The sequence below is a fragment of the Dermochelys coriacea genome, chromosome 7 (genome assembly GCF_009764565.3).
Source record: "Dermochelys coriacea isolate rDerCor1 chromosome 7, rDerCor1.pri.v4, whole genome shotgun sequence".
In the NCBI taxonomy this organism is placed as follows: Eukaryota; Metazoa; Chordata; order Testudines; family Dermochelyidae; genus Dermochelys; species Dermochelys coriacea.
Window position 1 is genome coordinate 11280298 of NC_050074.1, and position 23595 is coordinate 11303892.

At 41.5% G+C, this 23595-nt stretch overlaps 1 protein-coding gene across 1 annotated transcript in view; it reads right to left on the reverse strand.

Moving 5' to 3' along the window:
- The window catches only part of SHQ1 (SHQ1, H/ACA ribonucleoprotein assembly factor), a 102347-nt gene extending 86579 nt beyond the window's left edge, over positions 1-15768 (reverse strand). Inside the window, exons 1-5 of the mRNA XM_038411600.2 lie at positions 15694-15768; positions 8855-9040; positions 7947-8011; positions 6082-6204; positions 3142-3299 (exon numbers count right to left, since the gene is read on the reverse strand). Of these exons, the coding sequence (XP_038267528.1) occupies positions 3142-3299; positions 6082-6204; positions 7947-8011; positions 8855-8997 (489 nt within the window). The 5' untranslated portion in view covers positions 8998-9040; positions 15694-15768. The remainder of the gene's footprint in view (positions 1-3141; positions 3300-6081; positions 6205-7946; positions 8012-8854; positions 9041-15693) is intronic.
- Between the last annotated feature and the right edge of the window lie 7827 nt (positions 15769-23595).

Sequence of the window (23595 nt, forward strand, 5' to 3'; positions counted from 1 at the left end):
ACATGTTGCGTATCCCCAAATCCCCACTGACTTCTACACTCTGCACCTGAGATTGCAGGACTGTTTATGCACAAATTGACACTCTTAATATTGAAGTGGGAAATCATTAGTAATTTGGAATTTCACTGTAATAGTCAAACTAAAGGGGCATTAATATGGGTGTAATATGTACTTCTGCAGGAATTCCATGGCAACAGAGCAATTAATACACGTGCTATTAGAACATGAAAGCTTTCCCCTGACGTTAATTCACTTTTCAACTTTAAGACATAATAATTCATGCAGTAACCAAGTTATATGGTCTTGGCATCACAGTTAGAGTTGATAGAAACAGCTAGTACTTCTACCTCTTGGTATTATGTACAGAAACAAAACATTAGTTAGTAAATGGTCTATAATCTACTACAATAATAAATGCTGTACATATTTGTGTATCTTTATGTAATACATATCTTTATGTATCTTTATCCTTTATAAGAATATCTTTATGTAATCCTTATTCTCTCCAGGTTGGAATAAATTGGAGATGAACTACAAACAGTCAACAAACAAAGAAACTGTTTACTGTATATTAGCAATGCAGATTTAAGCCTACAGTTTAAGACTTCGATCCAGCAAATTGTTCCACACACATAGATTCCTGTGTCTGAGCAGTGCCTCACTGACTTTATGGAGTCTACCCAAGCAGAACAACTTGGAGGATTGGGGTCAAAGTTAGTAACAGTTTCTTCTAGGCAAATAATACATACACCTATCTTATTTCAATTGTTTTTAATAACTGTATCACCAGTATGAAAAATTGAAGTGTCCTTTTTAGTTTATTTTACTCTGAGATAACTCTAAAACCATAAGCAGTTTTACTATCTAGTTAATAATTTTATTATTGTGAATATCTGACAAACATATGTAGTCAGACAAGAATGCAGTAATTAGTCAAGACTGATGCACTTCTTTTGCAAGTTAGCTGGAACTTTCTCCCTAGACTACAGACATACAACAAACTATAAAGTATATCCTTCAAAATCCACTTCTAAGTTTTGAATATAAATTCAAGATTTTGTTTACAATTATATTAAACAAGATGTATGCATTTAGCACTAACTCTGAAAACAGTTTATCAACAAACAACCTACGTCTCTGTCTTGTGACTGATTTCACTAATATACTGCCATGGATCCACAGGATATGTACTACACCTCAACTTTTAAACAGTTCATTGAAGGTACCCCTTCAGCATTCCAGATCCCCAAGAGGTCCCACTCTTCCTCAAGGGTAGGCCACACAGCCTCATCGCTTCCAAGACCGAGTATCTGGGCTCCGGCACTCGTTTCTCTCCATGAACTCTGCCCAGAATATCCAACTGAGATGGTCTCCGAACTGGAGTCTTTTACCCTATTCAAGGATCAGTGCACCTCAGCAAATATCTGCAGTAACGCGAGGCAGCTATGTGACAAAACACCTATGTCTCCTGCTCTTTACACCCAGCACATAGCAGTACAAAGCACAGAGGGAAACTGAGGTGCACACTGGATTCATAAATACTAAAAACATTCCCACATCTGTAACATATCTATGTATTTTAAGTCGTTATATTGCATTATTATCTTTAACATATTTATCCTCATACCACTTTCATGTAGAGAAGTACTATTTTCCTTATTTTACAGCTGGGCAATTCAGACAAGAGAACAGAATTGACTATACAATAATTTAATTTTGCATTAGATAAAATCTGCATTTCCAAGTTGATAGTTCAAAGCATTGTTTGTCCTCATTTTTAGACCCATCTTTTCAATGACATAGAATCATAAGGAAGTAGGACTTGAAGGGTCCTCAAGAGGTCATCTAGTACACTCCCTCTGTGCTAAGGCAGAACCAAATAAGCTAGACCATCGATGGCAGGCATTTGTCTAACCTGTCCTTAAAAACCTGCAATGATGAAGACTTCAGCCTATTCCAGAACTTAACTACCTTTATAGTTAGAAAGATTTACCTAATATCTAACTCAAATCTCCCTGGTTTCAGATTAAAACAATTACTTCTGACTCTGCTTCAGTGGACGTACTAATTACCATCTTCTTTATAACAGCCTTTAACATATTTGAAGACTGTTATCAGGTCCCACCCTTAGTCTTCTTTGCTCAAGACTACACAGGGTTTTTTAACCTTTCCTCACAAGTCAGGTTTTCTAAACCTTTTATCACTTTTGTTGATCTGCACTCCCTCCAATTTGTCCACAACTTTCTTAAACTGAGACACCCAAAACTCAGTTTAAGAAAGACTTTAGCAGAGGTGTCACCAATGCCGAGTAGAATGGAACAGTGACTTCCCATGTCATACATACAACACTCCGATGGGTATTAACAGGAATATTAGCCATTTTTAAAACTGCATCATGTTGTTGGCTCACATTCAATTTGTGATCCACTACAACTCCCAGATGCTTTTCAGCAGTACTACTGCCTAGCCAATTATTCCCCATTTTGTAGTTGTGAATTGGATTTATTCTTCTTAAGTGCAGTACTTTGCTCATCTTTACTGAATTTCATCATGTTGCTTTCAGATCAACTCTACAATTGATCCGGGTCATTTTGAATTCTAACCTTGTCCTCTAAAGGGCTTGCAACTCCTCCCAGCTTGGTGTCATCCGCAAATTTTATAAGCATATGCTCTATTCCATTAACCAAGCCATTAGTGAAAACACTGAGTAGTATCAGAACCAGGACTGACACTTGTGGGAACCCACGAGATACATCCTGCCAGTTTTACTGCAAACCACTGGGAACCACACTTTGAGTATGGTCTTTCAACCAGTTATGCACCCACCTTACAATAATCTCATCTAGACAACATTTCACTAATTTGCTTATGAGAATGTAATGTGGGACTGTGTCAAAAGCCTTACAAAAAATCAAGATATATCATATCTACTGCTTCCCACTATCCAACAGGCCAATAAACCTGTCAAAGGAGGAAATGAGGTTGATTTGGCATGATTTGTTCTGGACAAATACATGTTGCTAATTTGAACACGTCTGAAACATTATTGCACTGACTTTAAGTCCAATTGAAATCAGCATGCTAGATCATACCGAACACTACAAACTTTATAGCGGTCGCTTTTAAAGAAAAATCACACACCTGCAATCGTTGGAAAACTCCTGATTTCAAATTTCCAAACCCATAGCAGCATTGTAAATGTAAAGTGCTTTCTGCAATTTCATGATAAGGGGTCTGTTCAATTTCCCAGTCAAATTCTTCCTCTTCCTCCTCCTCCTCGGCTAGCTCAGCAGAGGTACCTAGAAATGTTTTGTATCATAACAAAAGAAAAGAATCCCAAAGTTGATACTTTAGTCAAAGTGTAGCTAATGAAAAGATTACTAGTTAATCTATGAATCAGGCTTTTTTTGTTTTACTAATTTTTTAAACTATTAGAAAAAATTTTCTAGTATCAGACGACCCTATAGTTTCCAGAGAAAGAAAGGAAAATGGAAGATCAACAAAGGATTTTGTATCATTTACAGATTTCAGCAATAACAAAGTCTGCATTAATTTATCTACTGCTGTTTAGATTTTTTTTTTCTTTAAAATGACACTATCTGGCCTGGTGAAAAATATAAACTATAGTTACAAAGTTCAATGTTAAGCCATGAAAATTATATTGGGGATAATTTAGTAGTTGTACATAAAATGTCATTTAAGTACCAAATGCATAAGTATATATTCATCGTGTGCATATGTGTGGTTCACATACCAGTATACAAATTAGATCCATGTCCTTCTTAGCTAATGAAAGCCTGTGGGTAAATTCCGGAGTTGCTTTTGAATGTCAACATCTCTATTCAGGAGTGCAAAACATCAGGTGCTGCTGACAAATCTGTTACTTCTGGCGGAAGTCTGCACCATTGTGAATGTGCAGAATTCATGTCCCCCACAGAATTTTTTTTGTCCGCAGAAAATACAGTCTGCTAGAGATGCTAGTTATGTCTTTCACCCACCAGGAGCTACTCTGGCGCCAGAACAGATGTCAGGTGCTCCTGGGTGGGAGCAGCCAGCTGCAGATAGAGAGGAGAAGATGCTGGGTTCCTCACAGTGCCCTGCTCATGGGGCCAGGTGAGGAGGTACAGGGCATGGGGGAGGGGAGGACAGAAAGCACAGGGCACATGGGACTACTGCGGGGGAGGCGCATATACGAGTTCAGAAGAGCTAGTTGCGGGGACAGAGACAGATGTGCCTGACTGAATGAGAGAGGCTAGGGATAAGCCAGAGTCTGCATGGGAGAGGCTCCCCAACAATTCCTTACCCCCCACCAGAAAAGAAACAACTGTTCAATACTTCTCCCGCCCACACCCAACAACCCTCTAGGTTCACTCCCAGGCTCCTTCCAAACAATTACTTCTCTCTCCCTCAGCTCCTCCATTACCCGAATCCCCCAAGCCTTTGCACTGCTTCTGAAGAATGCGGAAAATACACTTCTGTATTGTAGTTTAAATGAATTATTACTCAAAGTTCTGTATTAATATGCCTAGTAAGAAATCTATTTGTTAAAAAATATTTCCTGAATCTTTTTTGTTGTTTGTATTGTTACAGACATACTTGCTGACAGGTATTATGAAATAAATTACCAAAATAATTGAAAGTAGCATGATTATATTGTTATTTTGACATATAAAATATGCAGTATTTTGCAGAATTCTAAAATACTGCATGCAAAACCTTTAATTTTTGGTGCAAAATTCTCCCAGGAGTAATCTGTGCTCAAATGGCTCCGCTATTTTCTTTAAGAGCTCCCAAAGAATGGTTTTGGGTCACTGTTCACCTGCACGCACAACTCTCTTTAGCAGGGTTCCACAGGGTTCTGCATGACCCACCTTGTTTGACAGGTCTCTGGATCCATCAGGAGGATCAGAGATGATTGTATTTGTAGGATACCTACATGTGTGAGTGATTGTATGACACCTACATCTAAAACTTCATTTTATCTTAGTCAGCATGACTGAGAACCCTTTCCAGTGCCAAACAGAGAGCAAAACTTGGATGAGAACTAGCCTGAAGAGACTCGATCCACAGAAGACTAAGATAATGAGCAGAGACTGGAGGAGGCAACTGGAAGGAATGTCAGGTTATATCAGCTTTTTGACTGAAGGTTGTATTCCCCAGCATTTGTTACTCAAGCTTAGAATTTGACGGTTCACGATAGTTCATTCTTGCCTCTCAATAGCCACATGGCATTTGTTCTAAGAGCTGTTTTTACACATACTTGGCAAAAAGACAATGACTTTATTTTGGATGCAAGCCTCATCAGTTATGCTTGCTTCTATCACCCTGATGATGGGTACTGCATTGTGCCCTACCTTGGATTTCACCTTAAGACCACTCAGAATGCTCAGATAATCAGTGAGCCACATTCTGTACTATTAAGCAATGTTTCATAGAGACCCTCATGTTAATGCTCCATGCACGATCAGGGCCCCACATTCCTACATGCGATAATGGAGACTCAGAGACAAATCAGATATATACCAAGAGCGAAACTGTGGCCCCACTGAAGTCAATACCAAACCTCACATTGACTTCAATAAGGCCAGGATTTCACCCCCAAGATCACAACTCAATATATTAAAAAAAAACCCATCACACACACACAAGGAAAGAGATATTGCTAATTATTTGGTAAGAAGACAATCACACAATTAACCACATTTATTCAAGCCTTCTTCTATATGTAACAGCATTCTTAGGTCTTTTGCAGGGGTTGTACCTGAGACCACTAGATCTAATGAGCTACTATTACTTAGGCTAAAAGACCAGATACCTTAGCACAAAGGCAGCAGCAGAATCTCAAACTCTATAGATCATACAAATACTACAGGGGAACAAAGGATTAGTAAGTGTTATATATTTTGAGATGCAAATATAACTCTTACAAAACACTTTCTCAAACCATATAAATGTGTAATGCACTTCACACAAGGGAAGTTTTCTTGCTTATAAATTCACCTTACAAACTCAAACAAAAAAATCAACTATACAAGTTAAACTTTTAAAATATGTTGTATTTACCAGTGTCAGTAATCATACCTATCTCTTCCACTAATGGTTTAGCTGATCTAGATTTCTTCTGTGCTAACAGAGCCGTCAGCATGTCCAACCCATCAAAATACTGACCAGGAGTCTCCTTAGGCAGTCGAACTGTAAAAATGCCTTGAAAGAGAAGTTAAAATTTGATTCAGATGTTTAACAATTTAAAAGATAAACTGTAAAAAAATGTACAATTATTTCTTCTTATTGAAGCTAAATGTTTGGGAAGCTATTTGGGTGTATTTCATGCATGCAACTAAAATTTTCCTATGTGTCCATCTCTATGCATTTTTTAGAGTTAACCTGACTGTATAAATTTCACAGAAATTGGAAAATTAAATTATTTTTCAAAAGGTACACAAAAATGCATAACTATCATTTATGGTGATGTCTTGACACAGCTCATATAACAAAGATAAAATAAGTACTTTTTTATTTTTAAAACTTTTTCCCCTCAAATAATCAACCATAAGATTAAAGAAAGACACATTTAATATTCTGATTCATATTTTATTTCAGGTGTATAAACATGCCTTTGGAGGCAGCAGACTGTATCTTAATAAGCCAAGGTCTTGGTTACAAAACATATTCTTATGGGGCTTTATTTTTTAATTGAATAAATTGTTGAACCAGATACTTTACAATTTTAAGCCCCAATGCTGCAGTCACTTTCACATATGCAGATATTGTACTTACATCTGCACAAAGTCCCACGGCAATCAACAGGCAATGCACAGAGCTCAGCACAGATCTGATTACAAGATCCAGGCATTAAATTTAGTAAATCTTGAGCAATTTGTGTATATATTATTTACCATGAGGCCTGAAAATGTGTGTCTACTTCCATGTTTTGACATCACCATATGAAAGATAATGCAGATGTCATATACAATATTCTTATTTGCTGGTATTTCTACTATTGCTGCTTCAACATAAATTAGAATTTCTTTTTGGAGCTCAACAAAAACTTTACTAGTCCTGTCTCTACAGCAATACATTACTTTTGGTGGGCTGATGTGTATATTTCCATTGATTTCTTTCATAAGACTAGCCAGAAGTCTGTCTTGAGATTTGCTCTTTTACTAGTTACTGAAACTTATCCATTCTTATATTTCTTGCTGGCTGAATGGGCTAGTGATCTTGGTTCAGTGACTTATATCATTCATGTCATATTGGAAGAAATAATATACATAGACTTTGCTTTAACAGGAATGTTATGATCTGTATCCATGAAGAATTCAGCCTGCAATTCAGAAAGTTCTATTATGAGAGCAACTCTCATTTGTGGTTGGTCACTTAGGGCTTGGCTACACTACCCACCGGATCGGCGGGCAGCGATCGATCCAGTGGGGGTCGATTTATCGACTCTGGTACTCCACCAGAACGAGGAGCGCAAACAGAGTTGACAGGAGAGCGTCAGCTGTCGACTTACCGCAGTGAAGACACCGCAATAAGTGGTTCTAGATGTACGTCAACTTCAGCTATGCTATTCACGTAGCTGAAGTTGTGTATCTTAGATCGATCCCACACGGTAGTGTAGACAAGCCCTCCATGTCCTTTCAGTAGATGAACACCCGGGGCTAGCTCTTCATGCCAGATAAGAACAGAACATGGAAATGTCATTACCTTCCTTATTTTTAGCTAGCATAACCCATTTGTATTTATATGGTAAATGTATATAAAATAAACCACTCTGAACTACAGATTTTAAAACACAACCAAAACCATGAGGATTCCCAGTTAAACATACTTTGCTGCAAGTAAATTAAAAGTTCTGTGTAATTACAATGCAGCAGAAGGTACATTAGTAGAGCTCATGTGTTGTGTTTTTAATAATAAAAAAGAATAACGTTATTAACTAATACCTTTGTCCACATTATAAGATGCTTTTTCTCTTCCATCTTCCACAATTCTTCCAGGAAGAGTTAGCCTATGAACAAAAGTGACATGTCTTATCAAACGCCTGATTTATCATCCAGACTAATGGCTCGACCAGTAAAACTATATGGCACATTCCATAAGCAGTACAGGAGATTTAACTACATGACTCTCATCGATGTTAATGGAAGTCATGCAGCTAAATCCCTGTGCACTACTTCGAAAGTTTACCCCCCATGTAGAAATGAAAGAGATCAGCATTTGAGACAGAATTTGATATTCCTGTTTTCCCAGCCAGGATAGGATCAGCATCATTACAAAGACATCCTTGGCACTATGTGGAACAGGTAAAGGATTTTGCCATTTCAAGGAATGAAGAAAGTTGACCCAGAATGACAAGATAGGAAAATCTTTCTGTTATTTTAGACTAACCGATATACTATTGTCCACCCACCTACTCAACCCCACTTATGGTAAACGAACATGTACAAGAGATGAGAGCTGGTGCCTTGATGCTTGAAGTTCCCGAAAGAAGAGTTGTTAAAAATACAAGATACTATAGGCGAAGGGTTGTCAAACTTTTTAAGTGCGGATGACCTCTTAATATTGAAATTGTTTCATGGATCTTCTAGATCATTCATGATTGCATTACTTATCCAACATGACAAGTAATATCAGGAGCGTATTTAACATACTTTAGCTTTTTTTAATGTGATTTGGCAGCTGGAAACAAGAAGAGAACTAGCACCATGTGACCAGCCCAGTTCTCTGCAGACCACACTATATAGGAACTGCAGCAGTAGAATGTTCTGTAAGACACAGAAATAAAGTTCATTCTCTTTTCAAGGTTTTTATTTTATGAAGTTCAAGGTTTTAAAATCCCTACATTACTTGCCTGAGAAAGTAAGGCTTAGCATAAAATTTAAAATCCTTTCCTTCAAAATATACATCAAACTCAGAAACTTTGGCATAAGGTACATTGATTATTATAGTAAGAAAATCTGGATCCTGGCTCAGTTCAAATGCTGGAGTTATCATGATGAATGCAGCTGAACAGGTAACCACACTCCCTGTAAAATCCCTATTGAAAAAAGGGGAAAAAAGAAAAAAAAGATTGAGTTCATAAAAGAAGAGAACTACAAAAATAAATACACTCTCTGCAACAGGATTTAAGCTTGGAGGAGAATGTGATATCTTCTATATACTCATGACCAGAACATCTCTGAACAAAAGAACTGTTTACATTTTCATTGTCAAGAATTGTAAAACAATCTCTTTGGATCCTAATTATAGCTCTTTAATCAAACCAACTAAATGAAGATAAACTCCTGAAGCATTTTAAAGTGCCAAGCATATTCAGTATGTAAAGCCCAGAGCTGATAGTGCTACGGTTTGGTTAATTAACTACCTCTAATAATCATGTCAATGGAGAAACAAAAGAGTTTTTAATTTTAGCAATTAAACAAAACAAAAATATTCCAAAAAACATTCCAGCTATTTGTTGCTCTTGGTTTGGGGGTTTTTTACACTTCTACAATGCAAAAGAAATCCTGAGTCCTACTAACATCATAATTAAAACCTGTTAAACCTGGTAGAAGTATGATCCATTACATGAGACGTTGGTGGTACATGACCAATTTACTAATGCCTACGACTAGTCATCGTAATCAGAATTGGATAGAATTCCATACACAATATTTGAAAATTGATTCCTATAGGGAGTATATTGATCATGGTGTGTCCAATTTAATCCATTATTATTCAATTCCCTTCTCCCATGTACACACTTTTTTCCCCAGAAGAATCTTTATAAAATATTTAGGAATATGATAGGAAAGGTGAAAGAGGTAGAAGATGGAATTGATATGGTTCATGGGACTGCCTTACCATTGCACATATGAGTGAGTGTTAGCTTGCCCCTTTTTGATTTCAGAGTTCTTAAAACCTGAGCTCTGCTATAGCAGTTGCAAAAAAGATCAGTCTCGTAACCTGATGTGTTTTGGCTCCATTGCAATAGCACATCACAGTAATGGACTCCTAACAATGATTAAAATCATAAAGGCAGGAAAAGTCTCAGTAAGTGTAACCTCTATACGGAATAATTTAGATAGTCATGAATTTAATAAATGGCTTTTACGTAAATATCTTCATAACAAATAATGAAAAGTTTGACATGGAGCAACTAAACACATATCAACCAATTTTTTGGCTTCCTGCAACACTAACAATACTCCTGATGTTCAAACACTGCATTCATTCCTGATGTTAAAAAGCAGATTATAATTTCCCAGTTGCTAAATATTAGATTTGTAAATTTAATTAACTGAATTAAATAAAATTTGGAAGAGAATAGTCCATATGACGGAAAGTATACTAAAGCAGAAAAAGGAATTATTTAAAAAAATCAGTTAAAAATATGCTTTGAATATGACAAAGAATCACAGTATCAAATTACTCACAATTTCACAACCTAAAATTTTGCTGAGCAATGAAGATATTAACACCTTATTGCACATGTAGAGGACAGTAGACTCTGAAGTGTTGAAATCCAATATTACAGAAAACAGGCTGAAAAATATGAGTCAGATTTATGATATATTAAAGCACAAACCCTCAAGAACAGGGGTGGGCAAACTTTTTGGCCCGAGGGCCACATTTGGTTGGGGAAATTGCATGCAGGGCCATGAATGTAGGGCTGGGGCAAGGGATTGGGGTGCGGGAGGAAGTGCGGGGTGTGAGAGAGAGTGCTGGGTGCAGAAAGAGGCTCAGGGCAAGGGGTTGGGGCGCAGAAGGGGTACGGAGTGTACAAGGGGACTCAGGGCATGGAGCTGGGGTGCAGGAGGAGGTGCGGAGTGTGGGAAGGAGCTCAGGACAGGGGTGCAGGAGAGGTGTGTGGTACGGCAGGGGGCTCAGGGCAGTGGGTTGGGGGCTCAGGGCAGGGGGTTAAGGTACAGGAGGGGTTCGGGTGTGGCAGGGGACTCAGGGCAGGGGGTTGGGTGCAAGGTGCAGGAGGGGCTCAGGGTGCAGGCTCCGGCCTGGCACCGCTTACCTTGAGTGGCTTCGGGGTGGCAGCAGCGTGCAGCAGGGCTAAGGCAGGCTCCCTGCCTATCCTGCCCCCGCACCGCTCCCAAAAGTGGCCGGCACCACGTCCCTGCCCTCGCCTGCGGGTACCTCCCCCAAAGCTCCCATTGGCCACAGTTCCCTGTTCCTGGCCAATGGGAGCTGCGGGGGCAGAGCCTGCAGGCGAGGGCAGCATGCGGAGCCCTCTGACTCCTCATCCCCCAGGGGCCGCAGGGATGTGATGCCAGCCGCTTCTGGGAGTGGTGAGGGTCAAGGGCAGGCAGGGAGCCTGCCTGAGCACCACGGCGCCACAGGGGTGACAATCCCACAGGCCGGATCCAAAGCCCTGACAGGCCAGATCCGGCCCACAGGCCGTAGTTTGCTCACCCCTGCTCAAGAAAGACAAAATAAGGTCCTTTATCCTATCTTTTGGGTTTTGCACTAATATATTCTGCATTGTAGGTCTGTCAATCCATAAATAGCAGATTTACATTTATTGTGATATAGCAGTCGCAGGGCACCACCATTATGTTTAATCAAAAGTACAATACGCTATGCTGTATCAGAAATTCATTTTAGTTGAGTATTTCCTTTTAATGTCTTTTTTCTATTACAACAGATATGGAAAGTTGGTTAACATCCCACAGACAAATGTCCATCTTTTAATTCTTCCCCAAACTTCCTTGTGTCCATTTTTCATTTTATGACTACATTGTTTCAGAGACCATAAAATATAAAACAAAAAAAAGTATTGTTTCTAAAGCACACATTCATTCATAGAATACTAAGAACTTTTCTTAAAAAAATTCTGAAACACTCATTTCATATCATGCATTACAAGTGCTCTTTTCATACATTAATCATATGATGTATTTTAGCATGCTCTCAAAGTAAAAATGTAATTATGTTCAAATCATAGTTTGTGGTCGGAGTACACTGAAGTCACTTCTGAATTTCTTGAAACTCAGTCTGCAGTCCTGCAAAGATTTATTTCCGCAAGCAGTTTCACTGAGCTCAATGTCTGTAAAGTGTTTGCAAGATCAGGGCCTATACAGTTTTAGTTGACCAGTAATGTTTAACTGGTCAACATCTACTTTAAAAAAAAAAAAAAAAAATCACATCTGGGGGCAAAAAAGGAACTGCAACCTCCAGGGAAGAATTCCCTCAATGCTTGACTGCTATATGCAGCGTTACGCTGCTTCCCTAACAGTGCCAGGCATATGGAGCATTCTTGGGGTGTCAGAAGAGAATCCATAGTACTAAACAAGAATCTAGGCTGCAGCAGAACCCAGCCTGCATAAGGCTGCTGTAAATTAGTGTCCCACAGCTGGTCCAGAATCAGTGTGACCAAAGAGCAATTTAAAATTACCTTTGCCTCTCTTTCCATAATCTGTGCCTTCTGTGAATTACAGCTATGGATCTTATTACTACAGATGCATCACTATTCCCTTTATAAACCCAGATTTTCAGGGGATATTTTAATTAATCAACAAAAATTAATTCCATCCTACCAGGCAAAAAATTGGTTTGGCTATTAGAGGGCTCCACAAATATTCTTTTGATCAGCTAGAGATAATTTTCTTTAGAAGAAAAAAAAAAACCCTAAGAACTGGTTTGTTTTTTAAAAGGAAATTTATAAACTATCCTGGATGCCTTTTTGGTGGATTTAAAAATAAATCCTTTAAAAACAAAAGAATTATAATTTGGAAAAGAGCTATTCCGCATGGAAAATAATATTTTCACAATAGTCTTTATTAAACATACTCATGTTCTTATTACTATACCGTCTTCTTTAAGGCCATAATGCACTGCATTAACACAATGCTACCTAAGCTACTTAATAGATCACACAGCTAACAGGGCCATTGGGTGGGAATGGAAGCACAGGCCTTGTTTACATTGCCACTTTACAGTGCTGCAACTTGCTTGCTCAGGGGTATGAACCCCCCCACCCCCATCCACCTGAGCACTGCAAGTTTCAGTGCTGTAAAGTGGCAGTGTAGACAGTGCACCACTGCTGGGAGTCATGCTCCCAGCCCTGGTAGCTACTCCCCTTGTGGAGGTGGGTTTTTTGTAGCGCTGGGAAGTGCTGTGACTACACAACCATGTTAAAGTGCTGCTGTTGCTAGTGAAGGCATGCCCACAGATACTACTGCTTTTGAAACTAAGAAAATACCATGGATCTGAATACTTGCTAGATATTTCACTTTTTCTCTTTGCAACACTTTAAACACCATATAGTACGATTCTGAAGGGTACATTATCTAAGGGAGAGATAAAGAGCCATTAGGTCATCTAGTTCATTCCCCACAAATTCAGGATTGTCCTCTACAGTGGATCGGCAAAAAAAAAAAGTGGCAGTGTAGAGAGTGAATCCGATGAAGTGAGCTGTAGCTCATGAAAGCTTATGCTCAAATAAATTTGTTAGTCTCTAAGGTGCCACAAGTCCTCCTTTTTGCAGATACAGACTAACACGGCTGCTACTATGAAACCTTACAGTGGATTTATCATCCTATGCTTTGTCCAATCAAGTTTCAATTGTCCCAAAGTGATTCAACTCCCTTTGTGCCACACCACTGCCATTCTAGTGCAATATGGTGAAATACCTGATCATTGTGTGGGGTTTAGACACAGAAATGATGGGGATTTTTTATTTCATGCCCTTAATATTATGACATGGTTATTCAGTTTCCTGACTGTTAATTCAAAGAGCCAGTTTAATCGGGGGCATGGCTACACTGGAAACTTCAAAGCACTGTTGTGGGAATGCTCCCTCAACAGCACTTTGAAGTGCGAGTGTGGTCGCACGCGAGCACTGGGAGAGAGCTCTCCCAGTGCTCCTGGTAATCCACCTCCACAAGGGGAATAGCTCCCAGCACTCGGAGCCTGTCTACACTAGCGCTTTAAAGCACTAAGAGGAGTGATTTTTCACACCCCCTGAGCCAGCAAGTTAGAGCGCTATAAAATGTAAGTGTATATATAAATAAATAAATAAATAAAACTTAGGGCTTGTTTACACTGAGAAGTTGGACTGCTTCAACTATATCCCACAGTTGAAACAGTACAACCCACCCTTCCGTGGATGCAAAAATCACACTGCCAACCAAACCAGCGGGACCCACACAAGCAGGGGGTGGGTAGCATGATCTCCCCCTCGCTCCCCCCAACCCTTCAAGAACACCTAGCCCACGTTTCCAGGGTCCCTCTCCGTGGTGTAGAAGGGGCCGGCTCTGGCTGCAGGGGCCGAGGGGCTGGCATGTGGGGGAAGACGTTGGAGGGCAGGGGTCTGGGCCCCGCGGGGGGTGCCGAGTTGGTCTAACCTGCTCGCGGGGGGGGGGGGGTGGCGAGAGTCAGTCTGTCTGTCTGAAGGGGGGGAATGAGGGTCTGTCTGTCAGTCACTCTGCCTGTGGTGGGGGGCTGTCTGTCGGTCTGGGTCTCCCTGCAGGGAAGGGGGAAATGAAGGTTGCTCGGTCGCTCTGACGGGGGGGGCTATCGGTCTCTCTGTCTCCCCGCAGTAGGGGAAATGAGGGTCTATCTGTCTGTCACTCTGTCTCCCCCCTTGGGTGGGGGGGTGAGGGTCTGTAGCGCTGCCGGGGGGGGGAGGGGTCTGTCTGTTGCTCTCTCCCTGCAGGGGTGGGGGGGGCGAGGGTCTGTCGTTGCCGTGGGCGGAAGGGGTCCGTCTGTCGCTCTGTCTCCCCACAGGGGTGAGGATGTGGGTTTGTCTGTCTGTCTGTCGCACTGCCTGGAAGGGGGAGGGGTCTGTCGGTCGCTCTGTCTCCCCGCGGGGTTGGGGGGTGAGGGTCTGTCTGTCTGTCTCTCTGCCGGGGGTAGGAGGGATCTGTCTGTCTGTCGCTCTGCCGGGGGGTGGGGGTCCGTCTGTCGCTCTGTCTCCCCGCGGGGGTGGGGGGGGTCTGTCTGTCTGTTGCACTGTCTGGGAGGGGGAAGAGGTCTGTCGGTCGCTCTGTCTCCCCGCGGGGGTGGGGGGGTGAGAGTCTGTCTGTCTGTCTCTCTGCCGGGGGTGGGGGGGGTCTGTCTGTCCGTCGCACTGCCTGGGAGAGGGGAGGGGTCCGTCTGTCGCTCTGTCTCCCCGCGGGGGTGGGGGGGTGAGGGTCTGTCTGTCTGTCTGTCGCTCTGCCGGGGGCTGGGGGTCTGTCCGTCTGTCGCTCTGCCGGGGGGGAAGGGTCCGTCTGTCGCTCTGTCTCCCCACGGGGGTGGGGGGGTGAGGGTCTGTCTGTCGCTCTGCCGGGGGCTGGGGGTCTGTCTGTCTGTCGCTCTGCCGGGGGGTGGGGGTCCGTCTGTCGCTCTGTCTCCCCGCGGGGGTGGGGGGGTGAGGGTCTGTCTGTCTGTCTGTCGCTCTGCCGGGGGGTGGGGGTCCGTCTGTCTGTCGCTCTGCCGGGGGTCCGTCTATCGCTCTGTCTCCCCGCGGGGGTGGGGGGTGAGGGTCTGTCGGTCTGTCGCTCTGCCGGGGGTGGGGGGTGAGGGTCTGTCGCTCTGTCTCCCCGCGGGGGTGGGGGTCGGTCGGTCGGTCGGTCGCTCTGCCGGGGAGGGGTCGGGGTCGGGGTCGGGGTCTGTGCGGGGGGAGTGAGGACCGGCAAGTCCGCGCGGCCAGGCAGTTCCCGGCAGCGGCGGAAGCGCGCTTCGGACCCCGGCCGCCCTCCCAGCGCCGCCACTTACTGCGGCGCCGCCTCCTCACTCGCACGCGGACCAAGCTGCGCGCGGCTCGCGCGTGACCCGGACACACATGGCGCCGGGCGGGGGCGGGGACACAGGCCCCGGAGCGCGGGAAGGGGCGGGGCACGTGGAGACCCCCCCCCCGCGGAGGGGCTGGGCAGCCCCGCCTCCGAGGGTGCCCCGCCCCTGCTTACTGTGCTGCTGCTCGGCGCCGCCCGTGCTGAAAACACAGCCCGCCCACGTGGGCCTTGCTGGGGCCGCCCAGCTCATCTGTCCTCCGGCTTCATGGTGACCCTGCTGAGGGGAAGGCTGCCCTTCCCCCCGCCCCTTCACATACAGCCCGGACGCCTGGGTTCTCTTCCTGCCCCAGCCCCAGGGGCCACAGTGGCCTCGCTGGCTTGGTGGTTCTGACTAAGGACGTCCCCCAACTGGGGATTTCTCTGGTCCCATTCTGCAGGGCTGTCCTCGGGGGCTTGTGTCCTAGCCCAGCATCAGGACTTGGCCTGTTTCAGCCCCAGGGGTGGCTGCTTAAGGGAAGAAGTGGAAGCCATAAATACAAATCCTGGGACCCACCTTCCCCTGAAACCAACCCTCCTTCCCTCCCTCCCATGGGCGCCTGGGAGCTGTCTGCAATGTTCTTTGGGCAGCAGGTGGGCGTGAAAAGTACCATCATTACTCCATTACAAAGCAACTACATAAAAAAAAACCAACAACGTGGTTACAAAGTGAAGCACTCAAAAGTCAGGAAATGGGAAAGTTAAAGTTGCCTGTGTAACCTTAACTCTGCCCTCTTTTGTGTTTGCATTGTGTTCTTCAATTTTTTTCTAACCTTAGATACACCTTTGTGATATCCTGAAGTAATAGGTACCACCACTCACATTGTAGAGATGGCCACGTACTATTTATAATTGTACTGCAGGGTCAGGCTCTGGGAAGCAGATGCCACATAAGAGCTAGAAATATGAGTAGGGCTTGTAAGGAAATAAAAGCAAACATACAGCAAGAAAAAGCAACTGTGGGGAAAAGAGAATGAAATAATGCAGAGTAAGGGTCACGCAAATAGAATGTGAGATTAAGATTTAAATTAATTTAAAAGATCTGGATTTTTTGAGAACTGAAATTTTTATTCAGGGGTGAAAAACCTTCAGAAAATGGATAATCAGAGTATCATTCATATAAGGAACTTCCACTCACTTAAGTAGTCCCACTGAAGTCAACAGGTGAAGGTGAATAAGATTATATATGTGAATGGCTCTTTGCAAGGACGGGTCCTAACTAATCAATCCATAGATTAGAAATGTGAGGTTTAAAGAGAAAATAGACAAAGAACCTCAAAGAAAACATTAAAAGTAGAAAAGCTGAGGCTAAAAAGCAAAGATATTGGACAACATTTTTTAAAGAATAGCAGAGTGTGTAAAAGCCCTAGTTGTTGTGAAGGAGGGACACTGTCTTGGTTTTCAGTTCAAAATAATTATCCACATTTTTAAATGTTGGTGTATGAAGACCCCCATTGAAATGCATCATGAATTTCTTTCCTAAAGGGGAAAAAAGAGGCTTATTTAACCTCTGCTGGTAGTGGCTTTAAAAAGAAAGAAACACATTCTTCTACAGAGAAATGCCCTTTTTCTTAAAAATATTATAAATACTCCACCTGCTGGAAAGCCAGAGCATATGAGCAAATAACATCACAGCATTACAAAACACCTCTGCAACTGGAAAGGAGATGGGCCAGTAGTTAAATTGCTGTAATCTAGATAAAGTATTGGATCCCTGAAATAGTCACTTAGATTCACATGATCATCTTCAGGCTTCTGGTTTGCAGAATCTCTCAGTCTACAAGAATGATGTAAGTGGTGTTTGGATGTTTTTTCTGAGATCAGAATAGAAGGTGCCACAGTGCACTATAGAGGAAAATCACAATTGTTCATCCCTAGTACCTTCAGAAACCAGTTAGAAACACAAGATTTTGACTTCTCCTGTCTTAACGCCCTTGGTGGCCCCCACTAATTAAACATTCCTTAATCTGAGTTTGTTTCCAAGTCATTGATTTAGTTTCTCTGGACTTTGTAGTCCTTAGTAGTTTCAATTATAAAAACATTTTGACCATCAATGGATATTTTAGTAGCTTTATTTCTTCTTGCAGTCTTTATCTGTTTCCTTTCCCCAGAGAAGATATGGAACCCTGAATCATGCTGAAGCTCAGTGGTTTGAACATTGGCCTGCTAAACCCAGGGTTGTGAGTTCAATCCTAAATGGGCCCTTTAGGGATCTGGGGCAAAAATTGGGGATTGGTCCTGCTTTGAGCAGGGGGTTGGACTAGATGACCTCCTGAGGTCCCTTCCAACCCTCATAGTCTATGAAAATAGGCTCTTATGGCAACTGGCTGAACTGATCTTCTATGTCACTTTTTTAGATTTTTTTAAAAAGAACTCTAATATAATGTATTAAATATGTTTTTAGCACTAGACACAGGAAAGTATGGATCATGTCCTTTATTGGCTTTGGGATCATGTTTTCAAACTTCAAATTACTTTTTTAAAGTGGAATTTAAACAATGGAGGATGTATGTGTAATGTACTTCCTAGTGTGTCTAGGTAGATAGAATGACAGACTTGTTCAAGAGTGTGTGCGTGCGTGTGCGCATGTGAGCACGTGGGTTGAATGCATGAGAGAGAGAGAGAGAGAGAGAGAGAGAGATCATGTTCTGTTTTAGCTGTTACCTGCTCAAGGATATCAGCCTTAATACTACTATACATAACACAAAGACCCTGAGCATGACCTCATCCGTAAACTCCAAGTGCCGGTTCTGTGTCAGGGAGACTTCCTGCTGGCATGGGGCTAATGGAAAAGTGGAGAGGCAGGATGTGGCAAGGAGTTATAGGGAGCAGTTGGCATTGCATGCTGGCTGTGGCCAGCTCAGTGGCAGCACAGTGTAAGTTAGAGCTGCCGCTGGAGCTGCTCTAACTAACAACTCCAGAAATTCAGAGGACACAAAGGTAGCATATATCAGCCTTTGCATCCCCATGACCTCCTATCCATTTTCACTGCAATCCAGAATCAGGGTCAAATTCACTTTTTAACCCAAGTGATAGGGTCCTATTTTTTGAAGCAGGAGGCCCTGAGTTATTTTCCTGTTTAAAACGGTAACCCACTCGCCAGATACATTACGTGTCCCCTTCTATGTCCAGTCCAAAGAGAATGTGAGTCTGTTACAGAGCCTGGCTCTTTAGCTCAAGCTTCAGCAACTCATGCAGTTAGTTGTTTCAGTGCCCAGCATCCGCCAAGATGGTTGCTGTAATACAACCTTGAAGTCTGTGTGCCAGAAAACAAAATTGACTAGGAAGGTGTCATTCTTAGCATTATTTCAGAGTAGAATCAAGATTTAGTTAATTCTAGTTCAGCAATAAAAAGGCCCAGTGTTAGCCTTTTACAAACATTTGGATACTCTGCTTGTCAGTGTGCAGGATCACCACACGTTTCTCCAAGCTCTCCTTCTATGGTGTGATACCTTGAACAGGGACACCTGTTATCCAAGAGCAAAGTAGTTATAGGAGTAAATTTAGCAAAATGCATGTCCAGTTTCCACAGTACATAATACGGCATCATTTACAGGATTGTATAATGAGAAGCCAGCTGGATCTTATGCTAATGTTAGAATATAACTTTCTCACTAATACAGAACATTTCATTTTATTTTAAACTGGGGGGAAATGTAAACTAAAACATTACAAAGAGAGCAATTTTTGGCTTTTAAATGTTTTTCTGATGTAGAGAACAAATCTCTCATTGCTCAAAAGCCACATCTTAATGGAAATATGAAAAAATCATCTTGTATGTCATCAGATTCCTCTAAACTGGCAGACTCATGTGAATGTGATTATAGGGTAGATTTTTCTTTATGGCTATAATTTATTGTAATGCAGTTCACTGGTCAGATTCCCATGCTAAAGCTATTCAGTGTATGAAGGCTTCTTGAGCCTCAGTATTTTCAATAATAATAGAATCATTGCTGATATTTAATGACTATTTTACATGTCCATGACTCTTTTCTAACTTTGATTGTCTCCATGCCTTTTGCAGTCCTAATCCAAAGCCTTCAAGAAAATTTTTAAATCTCAATTTTCATAAGTGGGCAATGATATTACAGACATTGGGCCAAACTAAACCCTGATGAATCTAAAGCACTTGTTTACATGGGAAGGTACCACGTGGCAAACCTGGTTATGAATCTACAGTGCAGTAGCTTGCCATGTGGTAATATCTTGTGTGGACACTGCTACAATGGACTATAAATTCTGTAGTGTGCTTTGACTAACTGCCAGGGCCGGCTCAAAGTTTTTTGCCGCCCTAAGCTCTGAGAGCACAATTGCCCAAGAAAAAAAAAAAAAAACAAAAAACAGGGTGGCCAGAATGTCACCCAAGCAAAAAAAGAAAGGATGGCCAGAATGCCGCACCCGGAATTGTTCCGCTCCAAGCACATGCTTGCTTTGCTGGTGCCTAGAGCCGGTCCTGTTAACTGCCATTTCAAACAGCAGTATGTCAAAGTACACTACAAAACTTTTAGTGCGCTGTAGCAGTGTCCACATGGGATGTTACTGCCTGGCAAGCTAGTGCACTGTAAATTCATACTCTGGCTTCACTCTGTAAACAATTCCTTAGAAGTCAATGGAGCTGCACTTTGAATTAATTTAATTTATTAAAACCTTTTTTCCCTCCTTACAGTTCTTATTTTTATTAGCTGTCCCAAGCCAAGTGGTTAAAACATTGATACTGTTCTCTACCAGTGTCTACGTGTTTAGGGAATTTAAACAGATGTTAGCATGATATGTACGTGATTCACAGACAATTAATTAGATTCAATTATATATCCCCACCATCTGAAACTGGGATTGTAAACATGGCAAAGTATATGTATGTGGGGAAGATGCTGGGATTATGGATGTGGCAATTCGGGAGAGGAATGTTGGGTTTGTGAGGATGAAAAGAAAGAAGTATTTCATGATTAAGGCAGTGGATTGGGACTCAGGAATTCTGTATTTAATTCCAGACTCAGCCACTGACTTCCTATGTGATGTTAGATAAGTCACTTTGGGCCTGATTTTCAGAGGTTTCGAGCACCCACAACTCCAGTCAGAGTCCAGGGGCATTTCAGATACTTTAGCATCTCTAAAAATCAGGGAAGAAATCTTGGCTTCATTGAAGTTAATGAGGCTTGAATTTCACACTCTGTGCCTCAATTCCCTATCTGTAAAATAGGGATAATAATACTTCCCTATTAATGGACACAAATCTGCCATCAGGAATCATAACATTCAAAAACCAGTAGGAGAACACTTCAACCTCTCTGGCCACTCAGTAAAAGACTTAAGGGTGGCAATTTTGCAACAGAAAAGCTTCAAAAACAGACTCCAATGAGAAACTGCTGAGCTTGAATTAATATGCAAACTAGATACCATTAACTTGGGTTTCAATAGAGACTGGGATTGGCTGGGTCATTACACATATTGAATCTATTTCGCTATGTTAAGTATCCTCGCACCTTCTTGTCAACTGTCTGAATGGGCCATCTTGATTATCACTACAAAAGTTTTTTTCTCCTGCTGATAATAGCTCATCTTAATTAATTAGCCTCTTACAGTTTGAATGGCAACTTCTACCTTCTCTGTGTATATATATCTATATATATATATCTATATATATATCTCTTCTTACTATATGTGACATTCTATGCATCCAATGAAGTGGGCTATAGCCCACGAAAGCTTATGCTCTAATAAATGTGTTAGTCTCTAAGGTGCCACAAGTACTCCTGTTCTTTTTACGGATACAGACTAACACGGTTGCTACTCTGAAACCTACTTCACTGGGGCTCTGATTGAAGTGAACTAGTCATATACTAAGACAAGGGGAGCCATAAATATTCTTACATAGATAGTGGTGTGGGAAAAGGGGAATGCTGTGGTTGTGTATGGGTATGGCCACTGGACAATACTGAAACATGCATGTGGGAAATGAGGTTGGAGAGCATAGTACCACCATTTCCTACCAGGTATGACCAGTAGGGAGATGAAGTAGGTTTGCATTTTACCCCTGGTGTTCACAGGCATGTGCAGGTTACCATCTAAAGAACTGTTTAATCATCAGATGGGGATGCAAAGAGCCTCCAGAACATGAGACATATTTACAATACCAAAAGTGTGTAACAAGGTAATTTTTAAGTAATAATATATTTGTCAAAACAGTCCAGTTAAAGCTACCGTGTAAGAAGTTTCCCTTATCTGAGCTGGCTACCACAACAGATATAGATCTAAACTATCTGTCTGAGTGTCCCTGTCTCTGTAACTGCTGCAATATATTATCAGGACTTGACATGAATGCCAATTCAAAACACAGCCAAAAAAAAAGAAAAGAAAAAAAAAGAGCTGCATGCAATGGTGAACTATGGGCAGAGTATAATGGATTTAAAGGCAGAGTGATGTAACTCTGCCTAAAATCCCTAGCTACTGCTTCCGTGAGCTGATTTTGCTTGTGTGTATCATCTTATGGTACTTTAATGAGTTAATATCCCTACACTGGCTTGATTTAAACTAAGCGAGAGTGAGCAGATAGGTGAGTGGCACATCACAAGGTATTGCAAAAGCGAAGGGCATAAATATCCCTGTAAAAATCCCCTACGTTTTGCAAACTGCATAATTTGCAATGGCCCATAGCTCTCCTACGTACAAGTTAGACGTAAACAACAGATGGTATAAAATTGAGCAAGGCAAATGTCTGATTTTTTGTTATTGATACCTCTTCCTGTTAGAGAGAATGAGTGTGTAATTCTTTTATAGGACAATATGTAAGTGCTGAAAAAAGCACACGTGTTTGTGCTTGTGGTTTTTCTGTGCTTTTTCATTTACTATTGCTATTTTCTCCTGCTATGAAGTCATTTATATTTTGGCATCTGCTCTGAACCTAAGTTAAATTAAGTTTTCGGTAGTAAATGTAGGTAGATTTTATCATACAGTTCTAATAGAAGAAGTGCCATGCCATTCTTTTCAGTTCAGTAAACTCTTTCCAGGAATATTAGACTTAAGTACATTGTGGGATACTGCCAATCTCAAAGAAGATAATTTAAATCATAAAGGGCCTGATCCTGCAGAACCACCCATGAGTCCCATAAGGTGTTTGGATACCAAGGTGAGAAGCAGGCACATAAGTCTAGATGGCTAATTTCATGGGAATGAAACAGGATCAGATTCCTTAATGATTATTTTATTTAAAAAAAATGCTTGAATTCTTTTTAATTTTGTATCTTAAATTCCTATTACCCAGCAACATTCAGTCTCCTAATTGGAATCTCTATAACAATCTTAAGGGAGTAGTTACTAATAGGGAAACAGGTACTAGTGTCTCAGACCAGTACTTGCACATTATCAGATATACGTGTACAATCCTGACTTGAATCCTGGGTCTTCTTCCTGTATGTACAGCTGTCATGGGCAATCTCCCAGGTACTTGGACAAATCCTTTAAAAGTGTTTTGTTACATTTTATTATTAATTGTTATTTGTATTATGGTGGCCATCCTTAGATACCAGTCAAGATCAGAGCTCCACTGTGCTAAGGCATGGTACAAACACGTAATGATCAGTTATTTTATTTATAAAATCTAAACTTGGGTCCTAAACTACCTGACACTGACCTTTTAATAATCCTTTCTGACTATCTTTAAGTAATTATCTTTTTCCTAATTGCACCTGTATACTCAATGTGGGGGGAAAAACTTATTTGCAACATTGATACATAGATACATAGATTATTAAAAATGCATTAAAATAATGTTTAGAAAGACCAGGGCCAAACATGCTTGGCAAATTATGCATTTATTAATTAACAATACAAGAAAACTAAATCACAGCTG